Source organism: Abrus precatorius, unplaced genomic scaffold (genome assembly GCF_003935025.1).
Source record: "Abrus precatorius isolate BTA unplaced genomic scaffold, Abrus_2018 Scaffold3, whole genome shotgun sequence".
Taxonomy (NCBI): Eukaryota; Viridiplantae; Streptophyta; class Magnoliopsida; order Fabales; family Fabaceae; genus Abrus; species Abrus precatorius.
In genome coordinates, this window is record NW_020874373.1 from 16,704,132 (window position 1) to 16,729,667 (window position 25,536).

General features: G+C 31.9%; 2 protein-coding genes across 2 annotated transcripts; both read left to right on the plus strand.

Moving 5' to 3' along the window:
* Positions 1-6,658: 6,658 nt before the first annotated feature.
* On the plus strand, positions 6,659-8,825 carry LOC113862257 (histone-lysine N-methyltransferase, H3 lysine-9 specific SUVH4-like). The gene is made up of 4 exons (XM_027495351.1): positions 6,659-7,154; positions 7,291-7,365; positions 8,525-8,590; positions 8,766-8,825. The coding sequence occupies exons 1-4, from the start codon at positions 6,660-6,662 to the stop codon at positions 8,823-8,825; spliced, it is 696 nt and encodes a 231-aa protein (XP_027351152.1). The 5' UTR covers position 6,659.
* Positions 8,529-24,622, plus strand: LOC113863063 (histone-lysine N-methyltransferase, H3 lysine-9 specific SUVH4-like). Its single transcript, XM_027496463.1, has 13 exons — positions 8,529-8,590; positions 9,047-9,101; positions 9,286-9,395; positions 9,540-9,713; positions 14,553-14,651; positions 19,567-19,665; positions 22,238-22,287; positions 22,534-22,622; positions 23,215-23,374; positions 23,449-23,554; positions 23,642-23,824; positions 23,923-24,156; positions 24,311-24,622. The coding sequence occupies exons 2-13, from the start codon at positions 9,047-9,049 to the stop codon at positions 24,422-24,424; spliced, it is 1,473 nt and encodes a 490-aa protein (XP_027352264.1). The 5' UTR covers positions 8,529-8,590; the 3' UTR covers positions 24,425-24,622.
* Positions 24,623-25,536: the final 914 nt, after the last annotated feature.

A 25,536-nucleotide genomic window follows, 5' to 3' on the forward strand; every position in this document is an offset into this window, starting at 1 on the left:
TTAATCAACACTTAAAATAGAGTTTATCAATAAATATAAATTCTAAATAGAACTTCAATTAATACTACTACATTTATCCAAATAAATTTATCATGATAGGGCAGTTATTTTCCAACAATCCTTTGCGAGTATGATCCTAGATAAGATTTATTTTCGTTAAAATCTTCTTTTACCTGAAAATATTTGTAAGGATGAGCTTCTTTCACCCATTACACTCTCATTTTAATAACATAATTTTAGTAACACAGAAAATATTTTCTCATACATTAAATATCAAATTAGAATTTATTCATAAAAATCATTCTACTCAAATAGGAAACATTCACACACATAATTCATCTTTCAATCAAATAAAATCTATTTTTCCTTTATTCAGCATTACCAAATTCTTGCTTTATCAACACGATCATTCAATTTCTCAACTCATGCCACACTAATCATTTCAATTTTGAAATATTCATAAAATAAGAGTACTCTAGGTACTCATAGGTGATATAACATATTTTAGGTTTATATTTATAATTTTATTTCGATTTATAAACACTTTGAATAGGCCTTATTTTTATAATTTTTTACTATTTTCTACTTATTTGAATAAATTGGACTTGTTACAAATAAATTATTTAATTTTGTATTTTCAATTATTCTAACATTTGACTACTCTTTTGGCTACAAATATCATTTTAGCTAATTCCATTTGCATTGGATTCTACACATCCAGCGCTTCAAAATACATATATAGATTGCTGGATTTTGAGTTGTTTTTTATTTTTTATGATTTTTTTGAAGTTGAGACAGATTTGCTAAATATTCTTGCAGGATTATATTTGAACCCTTATTATTTAATAATTGTATTTAAGCTTTTAAATATTATTGAGTCCCGAATTTGGCCACTTAATTTACCGTAATCAGAACTTATAAATAGATTAATAAGGTTATGATTTTTTTTGAAGTTGAGGTAGATTTGCTAAATATTCTTGCGAGATTATATTTGAACCTTTGTTATTTAATAATTATATTTGAGCTTTTAAATATTATTGACGCCCGAATTTGGCCACTTAATTTACCTTAATCAGAACATATAAATAGACTAATAAGGTTTTGAATTAGAGTGGGGCAGTTAGACACTTTGAGTATAAGAATCATTATTTTTACTTTCTCTCAAATTCTCTCATTATTGCGTGTGTTAAGTACTTCGATGAAAGGCTAAACCTCCCGTTCAATCCGCGAAATTCAAACGTTGTATATCTGATTTGAGTTCTAAGCCAAATTACTCCAAGTATTCAAAGAAGTTTTTGACAAGATATAAGAAGATATTTAAATATTACTTAATGTTATTTAGATTTTGTTTACTATATTTCTTATATATTTTGTTGTTATAATGTAAAAATGATTATTAGACAAAATATAATTTTTACACAAGAATTAACAGGAATATATTCATTAAGGAGTTATATATTAAAGTTATCTATGTGTTATCCAACTTATATTTATTGAAATCATTAGAAATAGTGAGTATAATTACCTTATTTAATTATTTTTCATATAAAAAATAAAGAAACAACAAAGTTTACCTTATTAATTAAAATAATTTTTATATTGACTAATTACCGTTTACTGACTGTAAAAATAAAAGTTAACGAGAATTCACTCATTACGGATGTGTCTAATATCAAATTTATTTTATTTATATTATTTAAAATAATATGATCAAAATGTACTTTATTTAAATAGTAAAAATTAGTTGATATATTTATATTATTAAATTAATTTTTTTGTCAAAGAGTGAAAAAATAATTACATTTATATTAATAATAATAAATAGCATATAATCACTAATATATATTTGATCTGTTATATGTTTATGTGACAAATATATGTTATATAAATATATATTTTAAGTCAAAATTATCAACAAAATATTCATTATTGTATTATATATTATACATTATTAATAAATATTCTTTTTTTGTTTTATGACAAAATAATAATACTTACTTTAATAATTATAATAATCTTATAATACAATAAAATTAATAATAATAATCTCATCTTTTAAATATTAGTGATATTAATACAATTTTTTTAAATTAATTTTTTTTATTAAAGAGTAAAAAATAATTACATTTATATTAATAATGACAAATATCATATAACGATCCATGTATATATGTTATATTTTTATTTGACAAATTTTTAATATATAAATATATGTGTTAAATAAAAATTATCGACAAAATATATATTATTACATTATATATCATATATTATTAATAAATAATATTTTTTTCTAATAATAATTTTTTTTAATTTTATGATAAAATAACAATACTTATTTTAATAATCATAATAACCTTAGTTTTATTTATATTATTCTAAAATAATATCATCAAAATATATTTTATTTGAATAGTAAAAAATAATTAATATATTTATATGATAAATATATGTAAATTAAATTATTAAATAGTTTAAATTTATTTTATAATTTTCTAATAATAAAATTTTTAAAATTTAATATTATAAATTATTCTGTGCATTGCTTTTATATATATATATATATATATATATATATATATATATATGATTTTAAAGATCACAGTACTTTTAAAGGTTTCTTTCAAAGTTTTTTAAAAGTAAATTTTAATAACAATTTGTATGAAAGTTACACATAACTATCACTACAAACTAAAATTGTTAAATTTTAAAGAATATAAATAACAATAAAATAGAGGAATTAAAAAAACAGTTTGTGAAATATAAAAACAAAAAACCTATTTAAATTTATTTTATTTTATAAGTAAATACGAGTGACAATTATTTTTAAGAATAAATATATTTTATTGCCTAATTTATAGGTTTCATCAGTAATTGAGACACATGAACCATTAACACTACATATGTAAAGAGGAAGCTCTTCTTACAACTTGGAATTGGTCTATAACCTCCACAAAGGCTAAAGTTACCAAAAAAACATAACCTACTTGAATAATAATACAAAATAACAAATTTTATTAAATAAGTAGTATGATAAATTTATCAAAATTTTAATAATATTTTTAAATTTTAACATCCAAAAATTATGTTAGCCTATTAGAATTAATCTATAGTTCAACAACCAATGAGACTTAAAATTTGCATAATATTAATATCAAAACATACATGTTATATCATCAAAATAAGGTCTAACTCCTTGATAGTTGCAAACAATCTAGAGTGTAATAATAATAATAATAATAAAAAGGCCATCATAACAAGAAAGACGTAACAAAGACTTTATTAGAACGTGTTGGAGTTTCCAATGGCTTTCAACTTCACTATTAAGTGAAAATAAAAAATAAAAAAAGGGTAAATGCCTTAACTATTGTAATTAATGATAAGAAAAAACAATTTATAAGCAGATAGATTGTAATCATAGTACATGTTTCTAACATTTTAACACAATGTAAATTACTGTAGTTTTCTAATCAAAATTATGAGAACTTAACCTAAATTAAAAGTTAGGAAACGCAATAAAACAATAAATTCTTAAATTCATGATTAGCATAATAAATTACATATAAAAATGAAATTGAAATAAAAATTTATTAAAATATCATAAATGATGTGCTTTTAAATATTTTTAAGGGTCATGCATAACTGAATCAAGGTTGAGATAACTATACTTTACTAACAGTCTCCTGCTGTTTAGTAGAGTGCGCTATCTCCTGAAGGCAACATCTAATAGGTAATTCTCTCCGCTTTCAAATCATGTCATACCATTATATCTCATTTTATTGCATGTAGTAGCAATATACCTCCATTGTGCACAAGCTACTCCACTTAATGAATAGTCCACCCTTTCCACCCAGGATCTAAATAAGTGAACCTAGACCATTATTTTTAAATATAAATCAATATTATTTTCAACATTTAAAGCCTCAATGCATATATTTTATATTAAAAAAATGTCATTAGACAAACTAATACAATTACTCCCTTTTTTTTTTATCACAAATAAATTTACATTATTAAATAAAATTAATATTATTTCTCCAAGTATATAATTTTAACTAATACTAACATAATGTATAATTAAAATAATAATTATAAAAATGTTATTATAATTATTATCCCGTCAACTGTGAATAATTAATTAACTGCCTTCCAAGACTACTTTGAAATCATAAGGAAAGTGTTACCCAACAAATCTAAATACCAATAACATTCAATAAGATTTTAAAAATAAATTTCAAGATGAAAATTCTTAGATTTATATTTAAAGGTCTAAAGTACACATTTAATAAAATGAAAACACATTAACGACCAATAAATTGTGAACATATCTTAAAAGTTGAAATAGAATTTTTTACAGCAACGAGTGACACTTCCTCTTCTTAAGGCATTATCGCTAATTTAAACTTTTTTACACAGAGCTGTATATGTCGAGAGAGTGACAAGGACTGAAAAGGAGAGAAGAATGGAAAGGAAGGGTGTTGCAACAAGAAAATAACTTGAAAAACTGGAACTTGACCTTGAATGAGAGAGGTAGGAGTGGTGGGTCCTTGAAGAGAGTGCTGACTAGTTTGTGATGGCATTGGAGATGATGCCTATCTTGTTTGGGTTCATGAAGTCTTTCAAGAACTAAAGTGAGTTTTGTAAGCACTCATGTTTGAATCTGGATCCTCTCGCAGGAACGGTTCAGTTTCGATTCGCTTAAACAAATCCTACAAAAATATGCATAACCACGCTTCAATTCACTTCAGCGAATTTTAGTTGTTTAAGGGAACTACGGTGCATTTGGAGATTGAACAAATCGTTTTCAAGCTTGCATTCGAAGAACAAGAGGTTCTTCACAGGTGTGCAATCAATTTTGGACTCTGCTTTAGCGTGTCAAATAAGCTTGGAATACTTGCTCACTCTGGTGGTGAACTGAACATCGTAGGCTTCCATGCCAGGGTTTGATTGCTCGAACTTGGTATGGGCATATTCGTTTTCATCGAGAAACACGTGACCATGGTGGTTGAGTGCATGCCAGATAAGGAAGTTGAGGTTGGGGATATTGTCTGGAGAGAAGGGGACAAGGGAATTGTCTTATGAATAGAAGGATGATGCTAAAGGAAGGCAAGGAACTTCACTAAAAGCTGAGGAATGGATAAATGCCAAAGAATTCAGATGGAAAAGAGCTCTCTCATCGGTCGAAGAAGAATTGCAGGAAAAGAAGGTGCTGTGCTGCTATTACAGAATCTTGACAAATGTCCAAGCTCCGGGACTCATGATTTGACTCTTTTTGGTGAGTGAATAGTCGTTGAATAAAATGGAATCAAAATATCCACTTTGAAAATAACTTGGTGGTGGAAAGAGAAATTGCACCAATGTGCTATTAAAGGAGTTCCTGAGGCAAATACCCTAAATATGTACTATAAGCACAACCTAATATGGACTATGAATAAACATATATTATTATACTGTTTTTGATCAATAAAAAATTGTTAAAGAATTCTTTCAAATTTTAATATACTGTAGAAATTAGTTTAAAAAATTGTGTTATTAGCATTTTTTATACATAATATGATTCAACAAACTGGAGTTTGTCATCAAATCTTTAAATAAATTTTTTTATTTCATAAAATAATGATTTTTGATTGTGTATTTAATGAAACATGATATATTATTAATGTATTGAATTCAGCATTATCAGAATTAAAATTTACTGGTTATGAGTTTTTTTTATAAAATAGGTATTAAATAGAAAGATACGTATTTGTATTTAAAAAATATAAAATATATTGAATAATTTTTATTTAACAATTAGAAATATTTATAAAATTAAATTATAAATAAATTTAAAATCAATAATTTTTACTGTATTTTATAAATTAAAAAAATATTTTATATTTTTCACGTATAAAATAATAATAATTATTAATTTTATATTAATATATAATAAACAGTAAAAAATGAGAGCGAATGATTTATTAAAAAAATATAAATAAGTTTTAAGTTTTAAAATATTAAAAAATAGTAATCATCAAATTAAAAAAAATACAAAATATTCTCAACACCCGCACCTTTAAAATTATTTCTCATGCATTCTGCAAGATTAGCCCACGAAGTAGTCTCCATATCGACCGTTCATATTAGCTGCTAAACAAACCTCGCGCAGCATACGAATCATTTTTTTCACCCCTAATTTCTGTCTCCGTGTCCACCACCTCGCAAAGCACTTTCGTACATACTCGCTAGGGAGTAAAAATGCGAAGCGGGAACTCGAAAACATAAAAAAAAATTAAAATATAGAAAATGTAACAATGAATTTAAAATGGGAGCTACGAAATGACACAATGTGAATATTATTTGGCAATGCGTCTCTTCATTCCGCTACTCAAGAGGGAAGCTATAGTTATCAACACACCAAAACGAAAATCAATCTTCAACTTCTCTTCTATACCTCACTCCTTCCTCTGCTCTCATTCTCGCTCATCGTCATCTTTACTATCTCCAAACCCTAGAAACTTCTAATCGAAGCAACTCCTCCAGATTTTTGTTTTCTCGGAAAATTTTAGTTACAAGTGGTTGTTTGCTTTATTCTTTGTTGATGTTTTCAGTTTTCGACATTCTGTGTTTTATTCTCATTCTCATTTTATCTTTTTTTTCTCGGTTTTTTTTTTCAGATTTAGATGGTTGTGCAATCTTTGGAAGTTGTTCCTCAGCAGCTAATGGTTTCTCCCAAAGTGGCGAAGAGCTCCGAATCCAAAATCGCCTTGGAAAATGGCGGTGAAGGAGCTGCGGCTAAGAACAAATCGAGAGAGTCGAAGGATATGCCTATGCAGCGGAGAGCCAGTGCTCGAATTCAAGCGAAGCATAAAACAGAGGAGCTTCTTGCACGTAAAAAAACGGAGGTAGATAAAGAGAAAGTGAAAAGCCACGAGGTGACGGTAAAGTCGAACAAACGCAGTAGAAAAAGTCTCGATGAGGAGGGTGTGGCTAGAGGAGAGGTTGTTTTGGAGCCACAAAAGAAGAAGCCGGTGGCGCACCAAAAGCTGGAGGAAAAAAATGAAGAAAGAAAGGTGGAATCAGGAAATGTGGTTGGGCTTTCGGTGGAGAAGAGCGACTTTGTTAAGGTTAAAGAGACGATACGCTTGTTTAATAAGCATTATCTTCTTTGTGTTCAGGTTAGTTTGTTAACTTATCATGTTCACGATAGCAATAATTATATTGCATTCACTGCTGTATCGTGCTTTTCAACCGTTGATTCTGCTGCGTCTCTGTTGTTCAATATGGTGGATGTTGCCTTTCTGGCACGTGCAGGAAGAAGCGAAGCGATGTAGTAAAGCTGAGGCTGAGCGGAAAGCCGCTAGACAGGCAAAAGGGTCAAAATCAAAGGTTGGTGTGACCATTAGTTGTTGGTACTAGAGGATTGTAATATTAATGCGATTATCTCTCTTTTCTCTGTTTTGAACAGTAGGCATTATGAGGCAGCAATGCTTCCAGGAGTTCCTTGTCTTTTTAAGAGTTTATTTGGAATAGCTTATGAAAAATAACAATTTTCATAAGCCACTCTCAATTTATTTCAATTAGTTTCTTAGTACAGCTCATCAACATAAGTTGTTTTCAGATTATTCCAATAAATTTTATAGTTAAATTTATGGCATAAGTTATTATTTTAAAAGGAACTTATTGAACAAGTGTTTAAATAAGCAGTTATCTAAATGCACTCTAAAATAAAGATATTTTAATGATCTCATTTGGGGATGAATGAAGAATAGAGTGATATTATTGGTGTTCTGCATTGGATATTGTTTTTTTTTTTTTAATTTGGATTTGGTGGTTGCCTGTGTGTTTGGTTTTCTATTGAAAATGAGTCTAATGAATGACTGCCAAGAAGTAATTGACTATTGCTTTTCCATTTGCATGCTTGGGAATTTGTGTTAAAAAAAAATATCATACACACTACTCCTGGCTGAACCGATATTTTGCTGCTGGGCCTTCTAGGTTTGCCAGTGATAAGACCTTTTGTTGGTATGACTCTGGACTTTTGATAGGGCATTAGCACTAGCAGAATCTTCTCACAAGTTTCAGGCTGCATTTCATTTTATTATTGAACTAAAATAATATAGCATAGCACATGGGTCTTCGAAGTGTCCAGTTCATATGTCAGGTTTTTTTTTCTTTTCAATTTGAAGATGGGAAATTCTTTCATCAGTCACTAATATTTGGTTGTTCATTATCACATATTGCCTGAATAGTTTTGCTATTCTAGGCAAATATGCTGAATGTATGAGCTTTGAGTGTTGTCAAGGCAATTTTTAAATTCAGAGTTAATGGTGAATACTTCCAAAATCCAAAATTATAAATTATTTTTTCTTTTCTTGTTAAAATGGTAAAGCACACTTCAGTTGGAGTGAAGCTGTTGCTTTTAGTGGTAGTGTGTTTCAATGTCTATGAGGAGCTTCAAATCCTACTAATTGTATGCTAAATTTTTTGCTTCATCATTGGTTTTACAATAAGTTATCAATAAAACCATATTTATTAATATGTGCAGAGAGATGCTCGACTTAAAGGTTCAAAGACCACTGCCAAGCGACCTGATCTAAAGGCTGTATCCAAGGCAAGTGAAACTTCAACGTTCTTTTTTTGGCAGAATCTTGATTATAAATTTCATGATACTCTTTGATAAGATGATCTAATAATATAGGATTTTGCTTTTATGATATTTATCATTACTCTGTCATTGCCATGCATTTACATTATTCTTTTTTATCATTTTTCTTCTTTATTTGTAGCGATTGATGCCTGATATCTTACCAATTCATTTTTTAATTGATCATGATCCATCTCTTTGAAACAATTTAATGGACTGTTTTATAAAATAACATTGTACAAGTCTGTGGTGACAACTTTGTTTTTTAGAGATGTGTATAGTCTTAACTTTATTAATCTTTTATATTATCTTCTATTTTGATTTGATTATGATTAGTTGAAATCAATTTAATTGTACTTTCTAGGACACTGAGCTTGTTGTCTTTTCTTTTAACACTATCTTCAAATTGGAGATTTTTGGCAGATGATGGAAAATAATGAGACACTGTACCCAGAGAAAAGAATTGGCAACATTCCAGGTTGGTGGTCATCTTGCATTGCTGCTGCTATTGGCCTTTAGAACATAATGGATTTAACCTGCTTGTTGTCTCCTAGCACTGACAGATGTTACCTCTTATAGTTAGCTTGTTCTCTGAATGATCCTATTTTTTTATGACAATAGTTCCTTATTTACTTGTTAAATTTTTTTTTTCATAATGACAGGTATTGAGGTTGGACATCAGTTCTATTCTCGTGCTGAAATGGTGGTAGTTGGTTTTCATAGCCATTGGTTAAATGGCATAGATTATATGGGCTTGTCCTATTCTAAAGTGGTAATGAAATTTCTTTTTGTTCTAATTTGAAATATTGAAAATCATAAACTATACATGTGACTTTTGTAGAACAGGTTTGAGTTTAATATGCCATATGAACCTATGTTATTTATTTCCTTTTTTTCCCCCTCTTGGCTGTCACAGCACAGCAACTATAAATTCCCACTTGCTGTTGCCATTGTTTTGTCGGGCATGTATGAAGATGATCTTGATAATGCCGAGGATATTGTATACACTGGTCAAGGTGGGCATAATTTGACTGGTGATAAGCGTCAAATTCGGGATCAAAAGTTGGAACGTGGTAATTTGGCTCTCAAGGTGTGCAATGTGCATTTGAATGATCTCTTAATGCCTTTGAATTTTGATGATTTCTTATTGTTCATGAAATATCTGCAGTGCTATTGTATGCATGTAGAATTTATACTATTTACTGCCTTACTGGTTATAAAAGTTAAAATGAGTTTAATCATGCATGATGTTACAGACCTGAAAATCACAGAACAGGATATAGGGTAGAAACAACATTGTTGAGAGAGAATAAGGGAAGTTTGTATAATTTGCAACAGAAAAAGGAAACTATGTAGAAGAAGGGTTCTTCTAGTGCCTCAGAGCAATGCTCCTTACAGAGCCAAACGGCAACTCTTTCCCACAACTTCCACAAGAACAAAAAATTGCCCCTCCACTCATTGGTCAACATGCCTAAGTAATAAAAATTATTCTCTCTCCATAACTATGTCAACCCAGCACATATCAAATATTTCTTAATTTCTTTCTTTTCCTCACATACACTATCCAATCCCTGGGCTTGGCTGAAGCTTCATGGATCACTTTCTCCTCAGGCCCATTTTCTTCTCAATCTCCATCATTACCCCCTCCATCAACTTGAGTCTTGTCCTCAAGATTGAGATGAGGGGATTGACTTCATATAACTAGTGCAACTTCCCATGTTGCTTCTTCTGCTGGTTTCTCAGCTTATTGCACAAGCCATTGCTTGACCCCTGTCTCCATGCTTGACAATGTTTTTGGAAGCTAGCACTGTCATAGGCATTGTCAAAATCTTGACATGTTTGTAGGAAAACCCAACTGGACATTTTCTCCCTTTTGGAACTGTTAGATAATCTCCTTCAGCTTATCATCTTCATTACTTCTTCAATAATAGCTTGACTAACCATAGAGGGAAATATGTCAACGTCCTTAGTTCACCATCCTCTTCTTTTTGGGATAACGCATTTGCTCCTTTATTTACCATGATTTAGCAATCCAATTCTGTCTATGATTATCTTCTATTGCAGTAATTGTTTCAAACTTTTGTGATCAGTGGCAACCTGAAATCTCATCCCTAATAGGTATGGCCTTCAATGGTTAATGGCTAATATAATGGCCATGAACTTCTTCTCATAGGCAGATTTAGTCAAATTTCTGGACCCCATAGCCTTGCTGAAAAATGCCATAGGATGTTTATCTTGCATGAGGATGACACTCACCTAAACCAAAAGCATCACATTCCATGGTAAATTCCTTGTAAAAGTTTGGTCAGGCCATAATTGAAGCAGAAGTCATTCTCCTCTTCAGCTCATCAAAAGCACATAATTGCAAATGAACTTTCTATAGTATTTGGGTAAGCCAAAAAATTCTCTCGCTCTTTTAACTTTTTTTGAAACTAGCCAATTTAAAACCATTTTTTCTGTATCCACAAAAACTCCCTGTTGCAATATAGTATGACCCAAGTTCTCAACACTCCTTTGTGCTAAGAGACAATTCTAAAATGTCCAAAACTTCATTCAAATGAGCCAAATGAGATGTCCAATTCTTGCTATATATTAAGAAGTCATAAAAAAATACCTCCTCAACTTGCCACAAAATCTCAATTTATCAACAATTGGAAAGTAGAGGGAGCATTCATGAGCCTGAAAGGCATTACAAGATGTTCATAATGGCTTTCATGAATTTTAAATGTTGTCTTTTGAATATTCTCCCCTTTATTTGGAGAAGAAACTAGCTCCATTCAACTCATCCAACAACTCTTCTGTGTCCATGAATTGCAGCAAAAACGGGAAATTGTGGCTATTGTGACTGCTATTCCATCTGCACTCAATCTGAATTTGCCCTTTGTTTCTAAATGTTGGGAGATTTTAAAGGGGACAATCTTAGGATTTTTTCCCCCTCTTTTTGATATCTTCTTCCTTCTCCCTCGCGAGCCCTAGGCCTTCTCATTCTCATCTCTCAGTTCTCCTTCATTCTATTTTTCATCTATGTTCTATGCGATTCCACTGCTTCTGGTGTCCATCTTTGACAAGGCTTTTGATGCTACACAAATGTTCTTCAATCATCTTCATCTCCAGCAAACTTTTCTAGGGATATCTAAACTGCCTTAAATAGTAGTCATCCCGTTATTCACTATCTCACCATAGCATTTTAGGGGTCAGCCACTCCGTGCCACTATCTAGGCTTGACTACTATGATTAAAGGCCATATAATTGACACACATCCTCCAAGACTGGTCTTTCTTAAGTACCAAAATTATAGGGCTAGAATAGGCATTGTTGTTGTGCCAAATGACTCCTTGACCTGTCTTTCTATCTCATCTTTTTGATTATGCGCATAATAGTATGGTCGTACATTCAAGGTCCTTGTCTAGCCAGCAAGGTTATACTGTGGGCTTTGGATTTCAAAGGAAGCAAATCCTTTGGCTCTTGAAAAGTGTTCTCATAATGGCCCAATAAAGCTTCTAGTTCTTGCATCTGCTTTTTGGTTAAAGACACCTTGTTATAATCTTTCAATTTTGGAGACATCATAATTCTCTCCGCACATCGAGAGTTCATCTTCACCACTCCTCCCTATGCTATCTAGTTAAGACCCTCACTTCTTGCTCCACAGAGTCTCCCACTTGTCTTTAATTTGACCACAACAAGTGCCCTTAGTCTCTGTAGTTTGACCATCAATATCCTCATGCTCTTTGTTATTTCAGCCTCCAAATCCATTGCATTAACCAGCTTCTTCAAGATAAAATTGTGTGTCGTGCCATCCAACTCCAAAACGGGACTCATTCTTGCTTGTGAGTTTACCGTCTTGCCCTTTCCCTTCAATTCCAATTCCACCTTGATTGTCATGTCATAAAGTGTGCACAAGATAGATTTTCCAATTTATGGACACTGTATTTGTCCTTTGATTTCTTCTTTAATCTGAAGGAAATATGCAAAGTAATGTGCCTCTGGAATCTTAGGGACTTGCACAGTGAGGAACTCAAAATCTTTAATGTATTCCTCAACATTGCTGGCTTGCAACAAGGCCATAAGTTGGTCATAAGCATTACCTTCAACCCCTATACCTATCGAGCAAAGCTTTCTTAAACAATCCCAATTGAGGTCTTCTTCATTCATAAATGAATTGAAGAAGTGGGCCGCTCTTCCTTCCATACATAGCTGAGCCAGGTTGACTCTAATGGCATTGCTAGTTTCTTGCCCATGAAAATAAATCTTAGTCCTAGTTATCCATCTTGCGGGATCCTTGCCATTAAACATTGGCAACTTGACCTTCACCGACTATTGGAACTTGTCTAGTGCCTCCATAATTTCTTCGGACCTGAACTATTACTAGCAATTGTCTTTTTTGGGATCTTGTTCTGTTCAGCACCAGAAGATTCAGAGTTCTCACCTTCCTTCTTTAGTGATTTTCTAGTTTATTCTGCATTTTGGAAAGTAGGGAAAATAGTTTTGATTGATTTTCCTTAGTCTTCTTACGCAGTGCCTCCATTGTGGCTCTCATACTCGTTAACTCCCTTTCAACAAAGATGATTCTCTATTCCATCTCCCCATACTTTGCTGTTTCCTTTGATCGTGTTTTGGTGAATGCTGCTTTTTTCTTCTATGGTGGCATTCACTGTCTAAGAATAATATGGTAGGTTGGATCAATTTTTTACAAACTCGAAAATCACAAAAGAGGATAAAGGGCAGAAACACCAAAATGAAGAGAAAATAAAGATTGTTTGTATTATTTTGCAACAGAAAAAGGAAACTATACAGAAGAAATGTTCTTCTAATGTCCCTAAGCACTGCTTCTTATAGAGTGCCAAATGACAACTCTATCCCACAACTTACAAAAGAAGAAAAAACTGCCCCTCAATTCACTACTCAACATGCTAAAGTAATTTAAAACTATTCACATGATATGCTTTCAAATTACAAATGCTTTGACAGTACCCACCCATGTCATACTCATGTCAAACAAGTCTCCATATTAGACACTTCATAGACAATTCAAATACTTCTAATTGCATTTTTTTAACTTGTATTTTTAAAACTTTGACATCAATATGAAAGTGAATATCATGATTATTTGATAAATTGTAGTATTTTATTATGTTTGGAATTATTCACACTCTTAAAACATTATTATCTTATTCAATGTTGTTAAATGGCAGAATTCGATGGTGGAAATTAACTCCGCTGTTATAGCATTAGCGTTTTATGGCATTTTTCCTGGCAGCCGTTACACGCATGGAGGTAACGGTGGCCATGGCGGAAATTGTTGAAAAATGACCTTTTTGCAGGCTTGAGCCGTGAACCTGACCCGGTCTAGAGGTTGACCTGACAAAAAAACCCTAAGGTGACTTGTTAATAGCAATGTTATCATGTTGGTGAAGTGCAGAGCAGCCGTTGGCCACCACTGCTGCCACTTTGCGAGGTGTTTGTCACTTCGTGGTGGTTGTCGGGTGGTTTGCGGCCAGAATAGGGAGAGTAATTTTGGAGAAAGGAAGAAACCCTTTTATGTTTTTCTTAAAACACACCATCTTGAGAATTTCTTGAACATTTATATTAAATTTCTGTGTACATAAATATTATATATGCATATTATAATACTTTTTATATATTTTATTATATCTGCCATAAATTTGTCATAACACGCCATGGCGATTGCTATAACTTTATAGTTTTTTTGTTTTCGTATGAACCGTCACCCGCCATTGATAACATTGATTTTATTTAAGATTTGTGATTCTAGTTAATGTTAATTTTATGTGTTGTATTATCATTATGTTGTATAATTTTTAAAATTTGTCATATTGCGCGTTCATGTTGTGTTGTGTTAGTGTCTTGCGTCGCATCTTGTATTTGATGTATAAAGGCACATCTAACATGCTTTGAACTTCAATTGTAGAATTGTGTTGAGCAAGGTGTGCCTGTAAGGGTTATTCGTGGTCATGAATCTTCAAGCAGTTACACTCGTAAAGTGTACACATATGATGGTTTGTACAAGGTAATTCTTTGAAAATCCTGGTCAAATCTGTTTCTGAATAGTAATTTGATTTTCATTTTGACTAACATCTTTGCACTGGCAGCTCAAAATATCAAATCTTAATATTTAAAGAATTCTTTCAATCTACTTAGTGTTTCACATGGATTTTTCTATATTCTACTTCAAGCACCTGTGTTTTTTCTCTTTGATATCATCTCATCCATAATTATTAATTTTGGATAGCAGCGCATAGTGGCTGATCTTGAAAGTGCTATAATGGGACCATATATTTTAATATGCACATAATTACACATAAAATGCTCAAAATATACTAAAAAATTTATAATTCCCAGCAATAACATATGATCTCTCAAAATATACAAGTAGAGGGTAGGAAGCAAAATACTCTCTCCAGTTCTTTTTATAAGAAACAAAAAATTAAATTATGAGGATCAAGGGAAACAATTAAATCAATTATGTTTTTCATAGAAATAAATTTTATTTCAAAAATACTCATGATTATAAATGGTGTAGTTAGTAATTTGTATATTTAATAATACTAATAAAAAAAAGGTTTAAAAAAATTTAATAATTAATGAATCTATCATTTGTTTTTTATAATAAGAACAAAAAAAATATTCTATTTTGTTTCTTATAAAAAAAAATCAGAGAGAGTATATTATAGTCTAAAACAACAATAGTGTATCTGATTTAGTTTTTGAAAGATAACCCTTTTCATCGTCACTCTCAGTCTTACTTCTGTAAATGTGCTCTTCCTCAGTTTTTGTATCATCTTCCATTTCTTGCTCTTGCTCTTGCTCTTATATAATGCCCTTCACCTTCCTAGAGCTAGAGCCACCAGTAGCAGCATCTTTTTTCTTCAATTTTTACTGTCTAGTTAAATTGCAGGCTGTCCAGCCCTAATAGCATCAGCAACTAAGCCCTAGGTTAAAGTATCATCATCAAAGACTAGTTCATTTTCATTAGCTTCCTCATTTTCACCCATTTCTCCAATCAGCCACTCATAGCAATCATCAATATCATTGAGAGCAATTAGATCAATTACATCACTACTTTCATAAAAATCTTTCAAAGTACGGTTATATTTCACTAAACTAAATATTGCAACTTTAGGTGCTCAAGTTAGCTCCTCTTCTTAGAATAAATCTAATTATTTAATAAATATTAATTTCTTTTCAAAAATTTCTATAAATTAGGATCTTTACATCTATAAAAAAAATTATGTAACACTTATTACTTACATGTTAAATAATACTCCAATTGCACTCACATCTTGATGAGCTACAAGTTAAGCTTAACACTTATGGTGAGCTTTTGCCAGAATGGAATATGATTTCCACATAGTAGTCAAAGGCACTCTAGTTATGTTTACACCTAGAAAAACTACATGTCAAGATTAGTATTCGAATAGCAAATCTTTGAAGCTCAGGATGCTCATCTCCATGAGACACCCACCACCAATCAATTGACAAATGCATATCAATAATGTTTCTAGTCAAGTGACTACCAAAATTATCTTGCTTTCTAAATGAATCAAGTTGACAATCAATTTTACATTGTTCATTTTGATCGAGCACCGTTCTTGTCAAACAATTATATAGTCTATGCTTAACTTCAAAATCAACCTTAAACTTAGGACTATAGTGCATTTTAGGGTTAAAAAAATAGCTTAAAACATGCAAAGGCCTGTGAAGTTGTTTATCCCATTTTTCATCTATGATATTCCATATAAGTACATAGCTAATAGAGAATAAACAACAAAGAATTAATATACAATACAGTACAGATCACAAAATATCTGTTAATTTAATTTTATAGTAGTTAGCTACCTTTTCTTAACACTATTTAAAGCAGTTTAAATATTCTTTTTAGCTTGATCCATTGCCTCATAAATATAGTCCATAGTTTCTTTATTTGAATCAACTATTTGAAGAACTTTGATAAGAGGAAATGTAGCCTTCAAATAGGTGATTATATCCTTCCAAAACTCTATCAAAAATCAATGCTTTTATAACTCTTCCATCCCTTGTCTTAACAAACTTGGAGCACTTCCCTTCATTAGATGTGAACATTCTTATCAAAGTAACTCTATTTTCTTGAAGGTACCTTAGAGTCAAATAAGATGTAGCAAAACGAGCAATTGTTGGCATTACCAAATCTTTGTCTTTGGTGAAATGTTGCAATAAAGAAATAAGACCTGTCCTTGAATAGATGTAGATTATAATTTCTCTATCTTTTGGAATTGTTTCTTCATGAATGATTATCTTCTTCTCAATGTCCTTTAACATCAAAACAATACAATGTGTTGCACAAGGGGTTCAATACAAGCGTTTCTTTTTTTGCATCAACATCTCCCTTGCAGCTTTGTAATTTATTGCATTATTAGTCATAATTTGGACTACATTTTTCTCACCAATCTCTTCAATAATATTATCAAGTATTTTAAATATTTTATTGTTCTATCTATATGAGATGCATCAATAGACAAAAAAAAAAGGTTCCTTTAGGACTATTTACCAGGTTTAATATTGTTCTTCTCTTATTAATCCATTTATCAGTCATTAATATACATCTAACAATATTTCATTCAGCTCTATTTTCTTCTAACCTCTCCCTTATCAAATCTATTTCCTTCAAATATTTTACCCTAATTTCATGATAGTTTTGTGGTTTAAATCCATGACATGACTAGCTATTATATCACACAACAAAAAATTCATCACTTCTTGCCACATTGAATGATATGGCATTATTATAAAAAAAAACCTTCCAATAGCTTGACAAGCTTACTCTCTTTTAGTTTTGTTTAATAGGTTGTTGATTGCTGCTTTTGTGGTTACACCCTTTTTCCGAAAAATATTTTCTCCTCAAGTCACCTCATTCTCACTTGATTTTCTTTTACTTCCACTAGTATCTAAAATCTCCCTCTCAATCTCCTAGGCACCAGAACAGCTAGCAAGGAAATTTGATTTTTTATTCAACTTTTCTTGCAAGCTTATAAGTAAGTTCTACATTTTCTTTCTAACCTCATTTGGAACAGATTTGCATGCTCCAACATCTTTGGCTATTTGAGCCAAGTGATGCTTCAATTGATAAGCACCTCCCCTTACTACTTTGACAATATTTGCATTGGATCTTGTACTTTCAATTGCAATTCCATGTTGCCATGCTATATCACTTTTATTTCCTAGTGCATTCTTTGGTAAGAGCCTGACTACTAGTTGAAGCCATTTTGTCAAATAGCAGAGCAGAACAGCTGAACAAATCTACCCACAACAAACAGAACAAAGAACAGACCCACTCACAGTTGCCCAAAGATGATGAGGATTAAAAAGAAAAAATAGAGTAGAGAAAACCCCAGCGCAAAGCAAATCGCAATCACTAGGACCAAACCCAGTCGCCTGAGAAAAGCAAAACTGATGGCTGTGGAGTGGAATGAAGTCACTTGCCCAAAAATTCAAGTTCTCTATGCGTCAAGATCGTTTGAGCTTACCAATTTTACGGTCCAGCTCAGTGATCCCACCCAATCCTAGTCTTTTGCGTCTCCAAGGGCAATCTAGCACGGAAAGGTGGCTAGAGATAATAAAATTGTATGATCCTACGCGGTGGCATGCAATTTTGACTACTATGATTTAACAACCATGCTTACTATCGTTATTAGTCACCGCTTGGGCTTAACAACTTTGAAAGATTGAATTTATGTAAACACACTTAGCAATGTTTTGGATTGTTCCAACCCTTGCTTCTTTATCACAAGCATCATTAATGCTTGTTTGACTTTTAGCCCTTCCCAATTTAATTGATGCCTCTGTATTCTTAAGGAGAAGCAAATCCATAGGACCTTTGATATTTTTTTCCCTTCTTGGCAGCAGAAAGAAAAGCTGCAGCTGCAGCCACTGTTATCGTCTTGAACTGCTGGTCGTTTTTCAGCTCTGATGTGATGTACATCTTCATCTTCCTTCAACTCAGCATCATTTTCAGCCTTTTTTGTTGGAATGCTGCAATGAGTTGCTTCTTAATCTCCAATAGGATTTTCTCACAAGAACCCACATCTCCCCTTATTACCATTTGGTGTCTTTTTGCTATAGTAATATCTCCAATAGTTGTTTTTTCACAGCAATCACAAGTTACCCTTCAAACTATTTCATTGCCATGCAATATCAAGGGCTTCACCAAGGCACAAGTGGAGGTTGATGAACCACCATTCTTTTGAGGATGTTGGGATAATACCATGGCTGGAAAAGAGAAGACAGACTTTGGAGATGACAGAAATGAGAAGATGTAGAGTGAGAAACAGAGCAAGGTTTGAAGCAGAAAAACAGTGAACCAGAAGAAGCAAAATAAATGCATGTATAGAGTGATAAACAATGCAGTGTTTGAAGCAGAAAAATAGAGTGCACCAACACCCTGATTTTTTGTCTGCAATTAGGTTGTGACCTCTGCAATAGAAGTAATACTCCGTGACAGTTACAATTTTGTGGCCCATTGCTGCTCCACCCTGCAGTGACGCAACAGTGGCAATATCCATAACTATGATCTTATCCTATTATTGTCATCCTCATTAGCAAGTTCTGTAAGCTTTCCATTTGTTGCACTAGGATGAATATTGCTGTCTTCTCAAACTGTTTATCAAAGCCAATCAGTATTATAGCAAGCTTTGAGATTTGTTGGGAGAGTTGATGCCTTCTTTTCATGATTTATTTTTGCACCAAAAATAGAAGTTTGTTTGCGTAGCTAGCTTCTATATTCAATTTCTTCTAATTCTAATTTTATTTTAATTGTCTTTATAATGACATTTACTCATCTCTCTAATCTTGCACTTTTTAATTGACAAGGTAGAGATGGAGACAGCATTTGCCTGCAAGTTTAGGGGTTATAACTCAAACAATTTATGTTCTTTTCTCTTTTTTGGCAGGTTGTCAAATATTGGGCAGAAAAAGGAATATCTGGATTTACAGTCTACAAGTTTCGACTTAGGAGGCATGAAGGGCAACCTACATTAACCACAAATCAGGTTTAAATACATCTGTCTAATTTTTCCAAAATACATATTCGTGTTTTGTTGCTTATTATTTTTGTGGCTTTTGTTAATGAGTGCCTAGGCACTCGTTAATGGTTCAATAAATAGAATGCTTTTATTGACAATTGCGACAAAAGTATTAATTATACTTTTTAATAAAATCCTTTCAACCTTAATTCCTTGATTGCCTTTTTTTCCATAAAATTTCATTTTATTCATCACGAGGGCAAGCCATGATGCAATGTTTGCATTGCTTCCTTGTAATCTATAGGTCATGGGGTTAAATCCTTAAAACGGTTGTTCTACTTGTGGGGTATGGGGTATGGCTGTGTCCATTTATCCTTCCAAGACCCAAATAGGTGGGAGCCTTGTGCTCTTGGTCTCCCCTGTGTTTCTTTCTTCATATAGTACGGGTTGGGGTTTAATTTTAAGGCATGATATTTGGAATGAAATATACATTACTTTTGGATTGATCTACAATAATGTACGTGTGAGCTGCAACCTAGTGAGTTGATATATATTGTAGAAACTTTGAGGGTCTTCACCTCCCAAAGCCAAAGGCCCCTATTTTCTATCAAACGATGAGATGTTTCTCTCTTAACCTCCTTTTTTATTTATAAGCAACACGACTTATTAAAACTTTCTCACTTAACTAATGTAACTAACATAGTGTAACTTTGTAACTATCTACTAATTGGGGTTACTTAACTAATACTAGGGATAGGTTCTTCTGGTTTAAACATGTTAATGCATCAGCTTATGTGATCTTTTGATTAAAAGTCCCCTTAAATGATGTTTATTTAAACTGGGTGATTACATAAAATTACTTTTAATCCCCTTGTCTACAGTCATGATAACATTGCATCTACTCACCCTTTGTAACTAGCACCTACCATTTTAATAGTTGTGTCAAAAGTAAACTTTTTTATCCCTATTTGTGACCCTTGTGGGGATAGCACCCGAACTAAGTCATAATTGAAATCCTGTGCAATGCATAAAAACTATAAGAGTAAAGGGAAACTTTGAAAATGTAAGAACCTGTTTGGTTTGGAAATGTTTTGTTTCTATTTATTTTCACTAGCAACCACAAAAAATATCGCTATTTTAGCTTTGTTTTCAGTAGTAAAAGATTTCTTATACAAATATTAGAAAATAGGAAACAAAATGCAAACCAGACAACCTCTGTAGTTGTTATTAGAAAAAAATAATAAAAACCAAAAATATTTTCTTAAACTAAATGAGCCTTAACTGCATCACCGGCACATTATCTCATGATTTTAGATTTCTTGTTTTCATCTAAAACATCATTAATTACAACGAAACATAAAAACTGCTTCAAAGTAGAGAATCTTAAGCAGTGCTCTATAGCAACAACATGAATGTTCTATATGAGAGTAGCTGCCTCACAAAATGGTTTTGGTTAACAAAATATGTGATGTTCAAAGCATGGACATTTCATTTTGTCAAAAGTTTCTGTACCTGGTAAGTTAAGCTACAGGGTACTGGTACCCACTGGGTCACTTGAGTATTTATCAATTTATTTTTTTAAATTTGTATGCAGCTTGAGTATGTCTTGGGGTATAATTCAGTATGCCTTTGGTAGTTGCTAGATCATAGTCCTGGGAAATGACATTTTTTCAGTTAGATGTAGGGATTTTTTTGCCTTTCTCTCAAATTTTCTCTTTAATCAAATCTATTCATCCATACTTGTGTGCTATGAAATGTTAGATTGTTATTTCTTTTATTTGTATGTTTGCAAAACAACAAATGTTTTAACTTCGTTGTTTTGTTTTATATTATTTAAATATTTTTAACATATCTGTATCTTTAATTTTTAAAAATTGTCTTGTGGAGGACATTCAAGTGTTTTTGGATTGGATAAAGAGAACTTATTTAGTTTTATATTGTAATTTGTATACGGCTCTATTACAAATATAAAAGAATAACTAATCAAACTGAGCTATAAAAGTAACTAGAACAACAAAAATGTTACTATAGCTAGTTATTAGCAACTTTTATTATTGATGCTTATAAAATCCTGTCATTAGATATAAAGAAATTACTATCAAGTTCTATGTAGCACTTATTTTTAAAGAATGGAAAGAGCATTGAGATCACTAACATGGCCATTTACCCACTTGCATGTAATCTTGGCTTCTTCCCATGTGTGTGTGGTGTCACTGGTTTGTACCATAAATTTTTTTTTAACAGAAGTTTTCTTGATTTCTTTCCCCATTTTAATGTTTATTTTGTGCTTACCCAAATAACTAGTTGTAGAACTGTATTGTTCATTTTTCTATTTCCTTTAGGTACTGTTTAGCACACAGAACTATGTGTTCTGTTCTGTTCTCCTTGGTTCTACATTTTTAGTAGAATCAAATTGTAACTTCTTTTTTTAACCTTGTTTCCACTATTCTATTTTTAAAATGCATCAAATATTGAAATGAATCCATTTTACATTTCACCTCATTCTAACCCAACTACAAAACATTTCCTTAGGGGATTTAATTTGTAGTCTAAGCAGTGTGGCTTTAAAATATCTTGGCTTATTTTGTTGTGTTAACAGGTTTATTTTACTTATGGACGTGTACCTCAAACTCTAGCAGAAATACGAGGGTAAAAAAATTATATAAATTCAGTTTTGCTAACCATTGCGCTCAAGGCAATGATTAAAAATCAGAAGTGGAAAGTTTTTGTTGGAACCATTTAATGATACAAGTGTATCTCCACCATGATTTCCAATAAAAGTTTTCTATTTATTAATTTCTTAACCATTGTCCTTGGGGCAATGGATGGCATAACCAATGGAGCATTTAATATTCTAAATTATATGTGCCTAACATCTTGTTATACTTTGCTTAGATTGGTTTGTAAGGATATTACTGGAGGTCAAGAAGATATGCCCATTCCTGCTACAAATTTGGTTGATGATCCCCCTGTTCCACCAACAGGCAAGTTGAATCCCAGCTTTATATGTATATAGTCAAAGCATGAATTCTTGTTGCTTCAAAATTTCTTTGGTTGATTATTTCTTGCCATAAGTACGGTTTTAATCTTCTTTTATTGTTCAAGGATACATCATTTTTCGTATGTGTTAACTAGATCTTACTTACATATTTTACTTTGTTAACTCATTATACATGATACATTGTTGTGAGGTTACTATAATTAAAATCATTATAATAATTTAAATAACTCTACTTTTGTTCTATATTATGTGATGTCTATGTGGTAACATTGCTTTTCTTTTTGGGTGTGGAGGGTTATTATTTTTATTTCTACCAAAGCTGTCTTAGTGAAGATGTCATATAAGATTATTTTTCTGAAATAAGTTAAATCAATCAGTTATGAAAATCATTCTGATTGGAGAAGTGGATTTATTTTTTTATACATGTTATCCACCTGTTCATTTTCTTATATGCTAGACTTATTTTTAACAACTTAATGTTGTGATGGTTATCCAATAATATGTACAAGTATTACAAAAACTAAGTTTCCCTTTGTGCACTCTTTGGTTTGATGTCTGAATTTTTAAAATTATAGGTTTCAGGTATCTTAAGTCTGTTAAGGTTGCAAAAAATGTGAAGCTTCCCATGAATGCCATTGGATGTAAATGCAAAGGGAAATGCAATGATCCAACAACTTGTGAATGTGCATTGCGTAATGGCTCTGATTTTCCCTATGTATCTCGGGATGGTGACAGGTTAGAACTTGATTGATTGAATGCCTTCTTTTTTGCTCTAATATTTGATGTTGCTTGCCTGTATATATTGACAGGTTAATTGAAGCTAAAGATGTCGTTTTTGAATGTGGTCCCAAATGTGGTTGTGATCCTGATTGTTTGAACCGAACATCTCAAAAAGGACTTAGATATCGTCTGGAGGTTGCTTATTTTTGGTTTCCTCATTTTTGTATTGTTAGGTGTACATATAGTGGGTTTTTAATTTTACGTATTTAAGCTATTACATAGGTTTTCCGTACTGCAAAAAAAGGATGGGCTGTTAGATCCTGGGATTTTATACCTTCTGGAGCACCAGTTTGTGAGTACACTGGAATACTTGCTAGGACGGAAGATATGGACAGTGTGTTAGAAAACAATTATATTTTTGAGATAGATTGCTTGCAAACGATCAAGGGGCTTGGTGGAAGAGAGGTATTGAATGGGGAAAGCTTGTAATTATATTTTTGTCAGCTACTTCTGGTGCCGAGAACTTTTGTTTTGTCTCTCTTTTATGACATTAATTTTGACAGAGGCGGTCACAAAATGGAGCATTTGCTGCGAGTCTTTTGGACAAATATGATGACCCAGGTTCTGAAAGCATTCCAGAGTTTTGCATTGATGCAGGATCTACAGGAAATATTGCTAGGTTTATAAACCATTGTTGTGAGCCTAACCTGTTTGTTCAATGTGTTTTGAGCACACACCATGATTTGAGATTGGCTCGTGTAATGTTGTTTGCTGCCGATAACATACCCCCTTTGCAGGTAAACTGCTTTTCTTCATTTTCCCCAAATTAATCTCCTTTGGAATGTGTGTTAAAAATTACGAAACTGGCTTGCTAACATTTGTTATTCGGGGTTGGGTTGCTTTGTAGTATTTTTAACAGTCAATGTCTTGAATGGCTTTGATTGCTTGCAGGAGTTGACTTATGACTATGGTTATGCGCTTGATAGCGTCTTGGGCCCCGACGGGAAGACCAAGCAAATGCCTTGCTATTGTGGAGCCCCAGGCTGCAGGAAGCGATTGTTCTAAATGCTGCCTTTCCCATTTTTGTAGATGTGTGGCCATTTTTGTAAAACTAAGGCGCTTGCGTTTTTGTATTCTAAAACTGGCGCTGCAGGTGCTCAATTGGTTCGTCGATGTGCAATATGTACAATTGTTGGGTCGATATGGCAGCAGAGTAACATTGTAATTTTTTGAAATTCGAGAAATGATATAGATTTTCTTTGCTGGAAATAACCTGTTTCATTGAATTCAAATTTTATTATTTTTTGGGTGTCGAGGAAAAAATCTTGTGTCCATGAGTATACACTCGTAATTGCAATTGACACCTATTGTTTTACTTTTTTTTATCATTTTATTTTTTTAAGATAAAAATAAGAACAAAATTTAAGAACAGTTGATCTGTTGCTCAAGTGCTGTTAATTTTTTTTTTAGTAACTGAAGTTAAAGTTTTCTTTTGGTAACCTGAAATAACAGTAAATATAAATATTTTATTATAATGAAATTGGGTTGACTAATTTGTGTTAAATTGTTTCAACTTTCAAGCAAATGATCGTTATCCGTCGTAGAACACTCCTGTGCTGATTTTTTCGCTAAACGTGGCGCATCACATGAAAGATTTTTTATTCTGAGATCCCCATCGACTGAGCTGCGGTTACTGCTACTTGGGGATAGGCTAGGCATTTGTCATCTGAGCTCATAATTTTTATCTTTTAAGTTTCTTTCATTGCAAAAAAAATAAAAATAAAAATCAAATTTTTAAGATTTAAATACACCTTTAATCTTGATATTTTTGTAAAATTTTGCTTTTAGTTCATCAACTTTTAAAAAATTTTAGTCTGATTTTTTAATTAAACATTAATTGATCCTGAATTACAGCATAACTAATTACAAAGTTATTTTGCGTCATGCATTGAATTTTTATAGTGCCATGTCAGCGAGAAATTTAAAATATTAAATTAAAAAGTTAAAAACTAAAATTAAAATCACAAAAGTAAAACGTTTTAAGCTTTTTCTCAATATATTTATAATGACCAACTGGCCATGCTTATAATCCTTGCATGTAAGTATTTTCAGGAAATATGAACCGCACGAAATTGTCTAGTGGAAAGCTAGAGCGCTTGAAAAAAAAAAGGCCTACA

Bases quoted from the DNA above. Each gene is read 5' to 3' on its own strand.
- LOC113862257 (XM_027495351.1), top strand. From the start codon at position 6,660: ATGGTTGTGCAATCTTTGGAAGTTGTTCCTCAGCAGCTAATGGTTTCT. The intron at 7,366-8,524 runs GTTGGTGTGACC...TAATATGTGCAG, and splicing joins CAAAAGGGTCAAAATCAAAG to AGAGATGCTCGACTTAAAGG. The intron at 8,591-8,765 runs GCAAGTGAAACT...CTTTATTTGTAG, and splicing joins ATCTAAAGGCTGTATCCAAG to CGATTGATGCCTGATATCTT.
- LOC113863063 (XM_027496463.1), top strand. From the start codon at position 9,047: ATGATGGAAAATAATGAGACACTGTACCCAGAGAAAAGAATTGGCAAC. The intron at 14,652-19,566 runs GTAATTCTTTGA...CTTTTTTGGCAG, and splicing joins CATATGATGGTTTGTACAAG to GTTGTCAAATATTGGGCAGA. The intron at 23,555-23,641 runs GTTGCTTATTTT...GCTATTACATAG, and splicing joins GACTTAGATATCGTCTGGAG to GTTTTCCGTACTGCAAAAAA.